This window comes from Callorhinchus milii, unplaced genomic scaffold (genome assembly GCF_018977255.1).
Source record: "Callorhinchus milii isolate IMCB2004 unplaced genomic scaffold, IMCB_Cmil_1.0 Scaffold1, whole genome shotgun sequence".
NCBI lineage: Eukaryota > Metazoa > Chordata > Chondrichthyes > Chimaeriformes > Callorhinchidae > Callorhinchus > Callorhinchus milii.
In genome coordinates this window covers 21,057,986-21,071,340 of record NW_024704742.1, presented here as the reverse complement: position 1 = coordinate 21,071,340, position 13,355 = coordinate 21,057,986, and the positions used below count along the sequence as shown (strand labels likewise).

The 13,355-nt window shown below is 40.4% G+C and overlaps 1 protein-coding gene across 1 annotated transcript in view; it reads left to right on the top strand.

The window, feature by feature from the left end:
- Positions 1 to 13,355, top strand: part of marchf1 (E3 ubiquitin-protein ligase MARCHF1) — a 97,789-nt gene that overhangs the window by 45,828 nt on the left and 38,606 nt on the right. Inside the window, exon 2 of the mRNA XM_007899178.2 lies at positions 8,120 to 8,170. Within this exon, the coding sequence (XP_007897369.1) occupies positions 8,120 to 8,170 (51 nt within the window). The remainder of the gene's footprint in view (positions 1 to 8,119; positions 8,171 to 13,355) is intronic.

The window sequence follows — 13,355 nt, the reverse complement described above, 5'->3', positions numbered from 1 at the left end:
CATCAACATCAGTTTTATATTTCCCTGGAGAAGGAGTCTGCTGTCTCAATGCTTCAAAGGGCTGCAGATAAAAAAACAAGCAACCAAAGTTTGAAGCTTTCCTCCATCTGGAATGAGTTAGCTACATTTAGTAGTCAAAACATCAGGAGATATGAACAAAAAAGATGGGACTTGATATTTCTCGTGGTTTATAGCCTTGATCATTATCTTTAAGTATAATATTTTGCAGAATTGTGGAATATTCATAAGTTTGGTCTTAGCCTTTGGTCTTTTTGCTACTTCAGAAAACCTCCGGTGCCCAAATTAAGAATAAATATAAGGAATCTCCACAATCCATAATCTTAAAGCAAAAACCATGAGACAACTATGAACCTCAAAAGTATTAGATTTAGACTCATTTAACCTGAACATTTTACACGAAGGGTATCAGTTCCCAATGAGAATATAGCAGGGGAAGATGTTGAAAAGATACTGTAGATGATGTAAAGTGGGGGAGCGGGAATGCTTTATATTTTTGTTTCAAAACTTGAGGAAGTACTGATGAAAGATTCAAAGAGACACTTCCATATCCAATGCACATGACATTGTCATCAAAGCAGATAGTACACTTAATATTATTTTGCCGTCTCCATTTGGTAAAGATCTAGAAAGCAGATGTTTTTAAAATGCATTAGTCATTGCAAGCTTGTGGTATAGAAAATTAATGGGGTGGGTGGATGAAGGAGAAAGGGATAAAAGGAGGCAGGCTTTCAGGACAGAATCTAGAAAATTAAAAAATTACAGAGTGGCTTTACTTGTGGAGTGGATTCAAGTCACTACAGTGCTGGAGAGAGAACTTCACTATTCATCTTAAAAAATTGGGAAATGCATTGGGTTGCATAAGTTTCACCCACAACATATACATTCAATTCACTTCACAGTATATTCTGCGAAACACGTTGAGATGTCTCGAAGACCGGATAAGGCGCTATATCAAATGCAAGGATTATTAATTCTAGCCACCAGACATATCAGAAAGGCTTGTAGCATCAAATAACTGTACAGAACTTGTGTGAAAGTGTATGATGAGAGTCTTGGTTGATTGTAATAAAAAGTTAAACGTTCATATTTTGTTAGAACACCTTCACTACACATTGCATTTTTAAGTGTTTAATTGTATACACAGAATATTAAGAGAGACTAATAATCAATCAGTCCAAATAGGTGTAGTCCAAACAAACAGCATCTAACTGTACATAGTCTGTTAAAGCCACACTGTTGTGGTACATTCGTGAAAAGTACAAGACATTTTTTACTCATAGATTTATAGAGCTTTCCAGCATAATTATCACTGGTTTTAAAGCAGTGTACGATTATGGGTATCACAAAAGGAACTAACAGTGGCTTGAACTGCATAAATTAATAAGGGACGATTAAAGTTTTAAGTTGATAACATCAATTTCTTAATACCACAAAAAAGGCATCAGAATTTGGCTAAATTTTAAGACGGACACTTTTTGTTTAACTTTATTTTATTCTTCAAATTCCGTCATTAACGCAACGATCTTAATAACGAAATGTTCGATCCCAAATTCAGTCTCCTGCTCGCTGCTCCTTATGAGCTTTAATATTCCTCTTTTTCCATCGCACTTCAGTTTTTGAAAGAATTGTTAGTTTGTGACATAGAATTGCATATTCCAACTGAATTTTATGTAAGGAAAAGTTGAATTAATTATGTTTAATGTTAATACATGTTTGAACATTTATGTTTTAATGTTTAGCTTGCTGTAAGACTTATAATAATATTATTAATGCTTGCATTTGATTTAGCGCCTATCATGTCATTGAGACATCTCAAAGCGCTTCACAGGATTATATATAAAAAAACTATCACAACCAGAGGATGTCTCAAAACACTTCACAGGATTCACTGTAATGTTCAGGTTACTTTTTAGGTCTGCAGCCAATATTTATTTATCCATCAATAGTTGTCAATGAGACTAAACGTGACCATTCATCCTGTTGTTTTCTGGAACATCACTGCCGCAAGTCAGCTGTCACATTTATTTTGACAAAATAGTCACTACACATGAAAGTATCTTTGCATGTTGAAACTCCTTTGAATGTGACAAGGCACAATGTCAAATGCGCACAGTATTAGTACGAGGTTAGAGCATTAGAATGAAGGAAATACCACTTTGGAATAAAAAAAACAAGTGGCATCTGCGTACATGGAAGGATTTTCTAAATGCATTCACACAGGGAAAAGAGACTGAAAACCAGAAAAATGCAGAAAGAAATTTCATCGCTTAACCTTGTGTAATGAGCAGTGAGACTGAATTCCCAGAGCAGATGGTGACTGTCTGAGTTGCAATTGCACACAGAGTTGTTAACAGAGCTAACACTGTAGAAAGACTGTGAGAGACACCCACTGCTGACTTTGCTGCACTAATTGAAAAACATGCAATTGTTTTACTGTGATGAAAATATATCTGTCACATAAGAGTGTGTGCCCAGAGACTGGGATTCTGTCAGATTTCAGAAGAGTTAATAATGGTACAGTTTTATCCTTTTGACAGCAGGACTGGAGAATAAAACACATTCAACAACAAATTGTTTTTATATAAAGCACCCTTCATGCTGGATAAAGTCTCAGAGCACTTACTAATTGTCAAAGCAGGAAAAAAAGGATTTGTTAACCTGTCATTCTGCCTTTAATACTGATAACAAGAACGATTTCCATTTATTTAGTAACTTTGAAGTCAACAACAACAACTTACATTTATATAGCACCCTTTGCACAGGATAGGGTCTCGGAGCATTTAGTTGAGAGAACATCTCTAAATGCTTCACACAGTTGAATAGTAGCCCAAGACTCGGGGGTGTGGGGGGGAGAATGTGACCAAAACTGAGACTAAAAAATCAGTCTTAAAGTGAGCTTTGAAGATGGAAGTAAGGAGGTGAGGTGGAGGGTCTCTGGGATGGTGTTCCAGAGAGTGGGGACAGAATGGCTGAATTCTCACCCATCGATTGTGGAGTGGATTGGATGGGAGCGAATGAAGTGAGCTGAGCAACTGGGGCGATAGGGTTGAAGATACGGTGGTGGGGTGGGGTGAGGGTATGGAAGGGTTAAGTGAGATTCAGTCCAGAGAGAGATTGAGTGAGCCAAGGCTGTGTGATTGTCAAACAAGCAGTTCATCTCAATTTCCCTGAGCAAACCACAGCCAGACACACACGAACCAATCCAACAGATACCAAATACAAAAAAATGTCTGGTATTTTATTTAAAAAACCACTAAGCTATCCACGGGGAGGGGTTAACATGTGCAACTATGCTTCCTACAACCTTCAAAAACATTCTATCAAGTGTAGAAAAAGCTTTAGCTGCACATGTGGCAAGCTTCTGTTTAGCTTCAAGCATCGGACCACATACCTATCACCTTATTTCAAAAATACCCAGAAATATAAAGTAAAATGTTGAGTGCCATTGCAGTGGCGATAAATAATTTGGCTGTGCTGTCTGACAAGGTACATCTAATGAACTTTTACTGAAAATAGCAGTGGCTAGCAAAGAGTCCTGTTTCTAAGCAGATGAGTGTGAGTTTGCATTCCAATAGCTTTCTGGTAGCAACTGATGAATCCTGTGTGCTATTGAATAACTGAGCAGATTTACTGCTCCAACATGGTTTAAAGTGTACTGACTGAAATCTTGGTGGCTTTGAGACGTCTCGAAGACGTGATAAACACTATTTCAAATGAAAGGATTATTATTGTTATTATTATCATTATAGCAAATGCAAGGATGATGATTATTATTGTTTTTCCTTAACACAATTAATTACAATTGTGGAGTCCTGTAGCTCAGTGGTTAGAGCACTCGCTTTGCAAGTGAGAGACCTGAGTTCAATTCCAGGCAGGTCAGGGCGAAACCTTGGGCAAGTTTCTTTACTCCACACAGAGCCTAATAATAATCCCTCCAAAACAAAAACAATAATAAATTGGTCATTTTCAATCTACGACTGTTTGTGGGACATTGCTGTGCGCAATTGGCTGCCGCGTTCGCCCACAAATATACAGTCAATTCACTTTACAGTCTATTCTGTGAAGCGCTTTGGGACGTCCTCCCGACGTGAAAAGCGCTATATCAAATGCAAGGATTATTATTATATTATTATTTAACCAGGTTTCTTTCTATAGTATTTACTAAAATAACTTCCATTCAAATACTAGAATAATCCGATGCACTTTCTTGGGTAGATCCTGCAGAGCATTTTAGGCCTGAAAATCTCCAAATTAAGATTGGGCAGAATTTAGGAAACTTTTTAACTTCCGTTTTAAATTGGAAGCTGCTTTTTCACAGATATCTTTAAGAATAAAATTCATTTGACAACATTGTGCACGGATAGACGATGCAAGGGAAGAAATTTCACCTGGTCTAACTTTATTTTCTTACCATTTCAGACAGTGCATAATTTAATCCCAAACATAATATTCCTTGCATTTGGATATGACAACTTTTATGTTGAAAGGATACCCCAAAGCACTTCACAGGATTTATTATAAAGTGCAGTGATGGTGTATTTTGTATTTGAACTTTTGCTATTAAATAGTCTCAATTTTGAAGCCAGTTTTCTAAAGAATTTGCAAAAAAACGACTTCAAGATGAAACCTGAATTCAGCAGAGATGGTGTCCAATGTTTCTTTTATTCCTTCTTCTCTAATCTCATTCAGGAATTATTCCCATGTATCCGCTCGCTACAAAATTCCCTGATTGCCATTGGTCCTTGCTGATGTGCAAAGCAGCGCATAATGTGCCCCAGTGACCCTTGGTGTACACAGCACCATTGCTTCTCTTCATGCTCCTGGGTATTTTAATAAGATTAATCTGAATTAATTTAGAACATAACAACTGAGAGGATTAGCAAAACCATGCGATTCAGATTGGATTTGACAGTTTGAGGTCCACTCAGAGGACCACTCTCTGGGTTACACAAAACATACCACTTTGACCATGATTTCGGTCACCGTTCCCCTCCCCCCACTCCCCCCACTCCCACACCCAGCTCAGGTGCCCATCCAGCACTTTGACTGCGCTTTGAAACATCCTTCTTAGGTGAAAGGCATTATATCAATGTAAATTGTATTGTATTATCCTGATGATTCCAGTCTTATTGCTTTACTTATTAGAGTTATTCCAGAGCCGTTTTAAGGGCAGTTAGTTGTGTAATAGATGGATTCCTGTATTTCAGCGGTAAGAGAACTCACCTCGCAAGTGAGAGACTTCGGTTCGATTCCTGGCAGCGTGAAACCTTGGTCAAGTTTCCTTATTCCATACGCCTGATAATAATCCCTCAAGAAAAAAATAATCACTCAATCTACGACTGTTTGTGAGACACTGGCTGCTGCATTTTGCCCACAAATATACAGTCAATTCACTTTACAGTATATTCTATGAAGAGCTTTGAGGAATCTAGAAGATGTGAAAAGCACTATATCAAATGCAAGGATTATTATTATCATTATCATTAATATTCTTACCCCAACAAAAAAAGAAGACTCTGCCAAAGATGGCTTCTCAGTTATAATCTGGTTGGAGAGATTTATATTTCAAATGGAACAATGTGTAATATATTTATAGCACACTGAGACTTGATTGGTTTTAGGAAGCAGGTATTTTCGCATTGCAGGACCAATTTTACACCTCAGCACATTCAATAGAATTAACTTTCGATGGCTAATTATAATAATACAATAGTAATAATCGTTGCATTTCACATAGCAAGTTATGATGTGAAAACATTTCAAAACACTTCACAGAGTGCAGTAACTGTATTTATAGGGAAACACAGCAGCAAATTTGCGCACAGCAATGTCTCACAAAAAGCCATAAAGTGAATGATCAATTTTACCTGGGGAATTGTTAGCCAGGACACCATGAAACTCCCTTCTCTTTTTAAATTGTGTCATGAGATCTTTAAAGTCTTCCTGCATCTTGGTTTAAAGTCTCATCCGAAGAACAGCACCACTGATAATGCAGCTGTGTGGGAGTGTCAGCATACACCGTGAGCTCAAAGTCATTGTGTGGGGCTTGAATCCACAACTTTCTGACTCAGAGATGAGAGTGTTATCAGCTGAGTCAGGCTGACACCTCCAGTACAGTACTAATGTAGAGACCGTCGAATGATTCAAGCAAAGTCAGCAATATTTGCTCAGCCTTCACCATAGTGTAGAGCTGGGGAAGTTCATTATGACCACAAGGAGGAATCAACTAGGAGCATGGATAAAGCTGACTACAAATGTGCTCACCTGCTCTTGAGAGAATTGCCCATTGTAAACAAGAAACAAAAGGGCCCGACAGATCCCAATGCAGTTGAAAAAATTATCTTCAGGAAAACAGCAGCATTCCTGGTGCCGTGTCACCAGAAAAGGACTTTACAATGTAAACAGTGAGCTCACAGTCTCTGGTAACACTCCAGTGCAGTGCTGTGAGAGTGTTATACTGTATTGTCAGAGGTGCTGTCCTTCGGATGAGACGTTTAACCAAAATCCCATCTGCCTGTTCAGCTGGATGTTTAAAATCATAAGTCACTGATCAAAAAGAGAAGGAAGTTTCTCCTGTGTCCTGGCTGACAATGCCCCAAATAATATTAATCATTCACTTTGTTCTGTTTGTGGGACATTCCTGTGTTCAAATTAGCTGCTGTGATTGCCTATGAAATACACAGTCACTACATTTGGTTACAATTATGTGTGAAACGCAGAGATATTTTAACAATAAGCGCACTATCAATATGGTAGGATTGTTTCATTTATTCCATCACTTCAGAGCTGAGGTGACACCAGTCAGGTTGACACAGGTGGAATTTCCTGCAGAAAAAGCAGGTTTATAACAGCAACTTGCATTATGTGGCACCTTCACCTAGAGTCACATTTTGGAGCATCACAGAACATAGCAGATGGTAACTGAGCAGGGAGGAAGAGGGAGAAGAAGAAGGTGACGGTCACAGAGCTCTTTATCGAGTGGCAGGGGAGGCCAGTAACAGTATCACTTTCCTCAGGAACTTTTTCATCGACATTGACTATCAGAGTGTTGCTCCATCAGCCACAGTAGGTAAACCAATACGATGGTTAAGATTTTGCACCTGATTGACTGACTATCAGCGGGAATTGGAGGCAGTATGTCCAGGAGCGGGTATCGAATGACGTTTGCCCAAGTAGGAATCCAATGCTTGTGTCTGGAGAGGTTGTGTGTGTACAGATTTGGAATGGGATAACATGTGTCCGGATTGGGAATCAGATGATATATGTTCTGAGTGGGAATCCGATGATGTGTGTCTGGAGTGGAAATCAGATGGTGTGTGTTAGCGCAAAATAGATTTGAGTCGTAATTAATTATTATTAGATATGCAAAAAACCTTGTTTTATACTGCCCTGGATTGCTGCAACTTTGCAACACAATATCTAGTATCTTGGAATATAAGTCTTTTGAATGAAAAGTACAAGACTTCTCACAGTCACAGACAATGCAGAAATGGTTCTATAAATTCTCATACCCATGAACAGAAATTCCAATTTTCCGCACGGAAAAAAAGTAGTGTTTGGATCTCTGCCATGTTCTGGTTTCCAGACAGAAGAGGCCGGCTTGGGTGAATTAAGCAGAGCTCTCATTGTGCTGAGCAGGAATCAGCATCCTTCCTGGTCTGGGGGCCAACAGCAATTAAGTGATTTAATTGCTGCAGTACTACACAAGGCTGTTTTTCCCAGATGTTGGAATTCCTCCCCTCAGCTTCGGAAAATCTTATACTGCATACAAAATATATATATATATATATTCGGTGTCTGAAATTGTAAACTTTAAAAAGAAAAGCGTTGGCTTCTCCAGAAAACGGTGGTCCTTTAAAAGTGCAGATAAGTTGACCATTGAGACTTCAGTGGTTTGCACGAGTGGGTCAGCTGATGTTACTTTTCACTTGATTACATTCATGCCATCGCAACAGAAGGAAACAGCAGTAAAAGTACCCAGATTGACTTCAGCAGCTCCTCTGCTCTGAGTGATGGCAGTGTTGTGAGGTGAGCCCACCAACCTCCAAAGGGGTGTTTGGACATTTCCAATAATACGATACCTTCTGTTCATTTGCAGAATGACAAGTCTCCAGGACGCTCCGCGAGCCGATCGAGCAACATATCGAAGGTAGGATATCTTTCTTGCACTTTAAGAGACAACCCAAGGACCTCGCAAAAGACTTCCTTGCAGGAATTTAAGTCACTTGCTCACAACAAAACCTCCTGGCAACTGCTGTTAACCATGCCATGCTGGTGTGGTAGACCTTAGCTGGGAACCCAGTTGTTTCGCCACATTGACAGTGAAAGGGCTTGGCTACGGTGAGAGGCTGGTGAGACTGAGGTTCTCTTTCTTACAGCAGGGCAGTATAAGGGGTGATTTGATTGAAGTACAGTAAACCTCACATAAGTTGTAGCAATTGGGACCATACATTTAATATGACTTCTGCAAAGTAGTTATGTCAAACTTGCATAAGTCGTATCATATATGACTTATGTAAAGTTACGTACAAGTGGGATTTTATATGACTTACACATAACAAATAGACAAGTACTGAAGTGGTTAGTGGCAAGGTTTCAAAATGGAAATTTTCAGACCCATCATTTTCCGGAACAACCATTTTCATGTATATTTCAATCTATTTCTTGCAGTGGGAGATGATACAAATGTGTAAATTAATTAAGAGTTGTAGGGGGGATGTTAAGAGTAATTATCTCTTAATTGTCTCAGTTATAAAGGGAGATACTTGTAGGCTTATACATGACAGGTCTATCAGGTATGCCCAAGTGGTTGTGCTCTAGTCATGACATGAATGGACGGAGTTCCCAATCATAATACATGTTGACGGGTTCCCTTCGCTCTACACGTGATCAGACAATCCCCGACCCCTTGCTCACCACTCTTTCCTGTCTCAGCCCCCAGCCCCCCCTACCCACCCGCTGCCATGTAGGATGACATTGATGTTACACACCCAGAGGGAGTGCTCAGAGAGTGTCGGGGTGAGCATGTGCGGTGTTCTGTTTGAGGTAGGCGCGGGAAACAAAGTTTGGATCTGGCAGTCGGTAAGTTCAGTAGCAGCAAGTGCAGTAGCAGCAAATGCAATAGAGACAAGTGGAGTAGTGGTGTTACGAGTTGTGTGATTGTTAATATGACTAATGCAGATAAATTTAAGTGGATTTAATAGGAAATTCAACAGGACTTCGTCAGTCTTTGGAGACTTCTATTATCTTTAGTTTGTTGTTACATTTTTTCCAAGAGTTTGCATTCATCAAGAAGGCCTCCACAGATTGTACGACACGTTTTCTGGTCATGCCATTAAATCCACATGGGAAGCTCTCCGAGCGTAATTGGATCACCTCCTTTCGTGTTTACAATACAATTTACATTTATACAGTGCCTTTTACATTGGGAGGACCTCTCACACAGTGCTTTACACTGCTGGCTGCAATCCAAGCAGAGGTGGGGGTGGAATTGGAAGACGTAGGGGGAGTTGGAAGCTGAAGAGGGGAAGGGAGGAGAAGATGACTGGAAGTGCAGTCAAAGAGGAAGATTTTGAAAGTGGGGAAGGAGGGAGCAGTTTGTGGTATTCAGATGGTTGAAGGCACCTAAGGACTGAGACTAATGTGACGACTAGCACTATGATGCTGCTATTGGTGCCCTATGATGAGCCCAAGGATTTCCATGGGAGTTACTCAGGGGACCTGGGTCAAGCAATGCTCAAGGAAATGGAAACATCTGCAGCCAATATTTGTTGGGAAGAATAATGTAACCATTGTCAGCTGGTACTTGATTTGTGCTGTAATGCTTAAGAATATCCAAACTAAGCTGAAATTTCCATGCATCCCACCTACACATGGAAATCCTAGAGACAGAATGTTGGAATGTAGGGATGTTCCAGCTTACCTAATTCCAGAAACTACTGGCAAGAGCCAAGGCTTGGGCACCCCAGAGTGTGCATTGGGGTACTGCTGGAGTCTAACCAGCTAAAACCGCATAGCTTGCCATTGATATTGCTGCCTGGAAAGCTTCCCATTGCTTGTCCAGCTAGGACCACTCTACCCATTAGGCCCTTGGTTTGCAGGGTTAACAGGAGCTGAGTGGGATGACCTACCCACAGCGACTGGTCTGCCGTTCAAAGTCCTTTTGATGAGCCAGGCTGGCTGTGTTGTCATCAGCAGTGCCCTGGAGTACTGCGAATCCGTCTTGCTCAGAAACTGGCCTACCGAGACCGCCACCGAGGGCTGGCTTGATTCCGACATTCCGTTGCCAAGCATGTCACCTTGGAGCCAGTTCAGCTCCAAGAAAACTCTGCTTACCCCCCACCCCATCCTCGAAGGTCTAATAACATTGATGTGAAAAGGGAACAAAGCCAAATCTTTTGTCACTGGAAATAAAAGGTTTGAATGGTGGCGAATAATTGAAGATTCAGAATAGTAAAAGGAAATCAATAAAGCGGATAAATAAAGTGTTAACCAAAACTGGGAATAGATATCATGAACCAGTTTAAAAAGCTGCATTCTAACTTAAAACTTCTTCCACCTTTACAGTTAGCATGTAGAGTAGAGTGCCACCTGGTGCAGTGAACAGTGACTTTGTTGGAGAATTCAATTCCTGATTCAGACACAGAACAGAGGGCCATGGGCTTGGACTAGGAAATCATATGTTAAAAAGAAAAAGATAGTCAGTCAGGCATTAAATCACGACTTGAATAATGGCATGAGCCACACAAGCTGCTCCTATGTTCTTAGGCTCTTTTGTTCCCAGAATCACGTGATGTGCTTGAAGGGACATGTAAACTCTGTCGAGCAGAAGAGAGTTCAGCAGAAATGAGAGGTCTGGTAACAGAGTCGGGACTTCCTGTGCCATTGATCACAGACATAGAGACCAGTTGGGTAAAAGGCACGACGGAAGCCGTAAGGCTGTTCCCTGGATGGAAAAGTACTTGTCCTGAAAATGCCTTTTGCTGCCATAAACCCATGTCCTCCACAGAGCAGCCTTTTTTTAATCAAATGCGCCCACAAAATGCACAATCAATTCACTTTACAGTATGTTCTGTGAATTGTTCTGACACGTCTCTAAGATGTGGTAAGGTGTTATATCAATAATAATATTAATCCTTGCATTTTGGCTGCCACAAATAGATTATTATTGATATTATTATTTAAATGCAAGGATTATTATTATTATAAATGTCTCAAGCGCTGATATTTATTATGTCGCACATTGCAATTTTCACCCCAATGAATGTCTGAACTGCTCTCTGAGCTACGAGAAGTGAAAAACTGCATTCCTCACCAGTGCAGTGAATGTTACTCACAAGACTGATTCTGTTACATGTAAAACACCTGCTTTGAACTTTTCCCTCAATAGGTACAGAATTTAAGAATGAAATAAATATGGAACTAAAGCAAACGCTTGATTGCAATATAATTTTAACGGATTTCCATGCTCTCCTGGGTGTGTATTCTCCACACTCCACATACCTGTTTAGATACTCATCTGTATAATACCTCACCCTCTAGGCTTGTTCCAAATTAACTTTTCAATAGCACCTTGAAAGGTCAGGATTTCAGCCAAGTTGACACGAAGGGAATAAAGAATGTAGGTTATCCATCTGAATATGGACAGCAATGTATAAGTTACTGACACAGAGCCTGCAGCTAAATTGCCCGGCACTGCAATCTTGTTCAGCATTCAGTGGATGTACTAAAACTAGTGAAGCTTGCCGTGAAAGCTGCCATGGACACGTTATAATACATTTAAGCGTCGGGTGAAATGGACACCTTAACTCTGCAAATATCTTCAGGCAACAAACATGTTTGGTGATAAGGAAATAACATTCCATCACCTCAGCAAAAACAAACAAGAAATCCGCTGCTAGAGTCCAACAGCACCACTTTAAGGTTTAATTCTAAATCTCTCACTAACAAATTCTATTAACATTTCAGAAGTGGAATCGTGGCTCGGTGCCTGTGATAAATGATGTAACTGTTTAAATTACAACCTCAGGAGACCAGAGATCCATCTGCATGTATCCTTCCATTTCCTTAGAGACTTTATATGTTCCTTAATTGATGCATAATTCACACAATTCTGCTTTGCGAGAACCTGCCATTTAGATAGTTTGTGTCTCAATAGAATTGTGCCTCGTGCTTGGCGTGAATGTCGAGCTGTGTCGTTTACCGAAACAATTATTTTGATTCATCAGTTGGAGCTCATTTTCATAATAAATAATCATAATAACAATCTTTGCATTTGATACAATGCCATTCGTATTGGGTTGACATCTCAGAGCGCCTGTACCATAAAATGTAATGACTGTATTTTGCAGGGAAAAAAAACAAACATGAATAATTTGGTCACTTCAATCCACCACTGTTTGTGGAACACTGCTGTGCGCAATTGGCTGCCACGTTTCACCCACAAAATATACAGTCAATTCACTTTACATTCTGTGAAGCGCTTTGAGACGTCTAGAAGAAGTGAAAAATGCTATATCAAATGCAAGGATTATTATTATATTATAGCTCGGTGACCTGCTAACCCCCTACCAACCAGTATGCTCCCTCGACTGTGGCCCATCCCCCGCCCGGCCCACCCCACCATCGGTAGTCAGGCCTTCAGCCTTTCTGCCCCCACCCTTTGGAACTCCATCCCACATTCCCTTTGCCTCACTCCCTTCTTTGCCTCCTTCAAGGCACATCTCAAGACCCTCCTCTTCGAGCGTGTCTTCGGCCACCCTCCTACCGTCCCTGCCCTCCACCCTCCCTGATCCAAACCCCCACACCCCTCTGTTTGGGTGCAAATCATTGACTGTCCAGCACCTTGGAACATCCTCCTAATGTGAAAAGTGCTATACAACTGTAATTTTGTATTGTACTGTTGCAATAACCTCAATCTCTGGAACACCATACTGATGTCTCACTCCCTCCCTCACCTTTTTCAAGGTCCGTCTCATGACCTACCTCTTTGACCGTACTTTCAATCAATTTCCACCCCGCCCCACCAACTCCATCCACCAGCTCGGGTGCCAAGCCAGTATTGTTAAGCATCTTGTGATGTCCTCACGATGTGAAAGGCACAATAATTGAATGTAAATATGTATTGTTGTATAGAACATTTGATAAGTTAATTGGACAGAGAATGACCTCTTATGCTTCGTTGCCGATTTCATTTGCACAGGGCCCCGGGTCTAAAATCACATTCTCACCCATCACTGTTCAAATTCAGCAGAAGGTTTCTCACAGTTATTTTACATGCCCTACAAAAACAGTGGTGGAAGCAGAATCCATAATAGCTTTTAAGAGGGAAATAG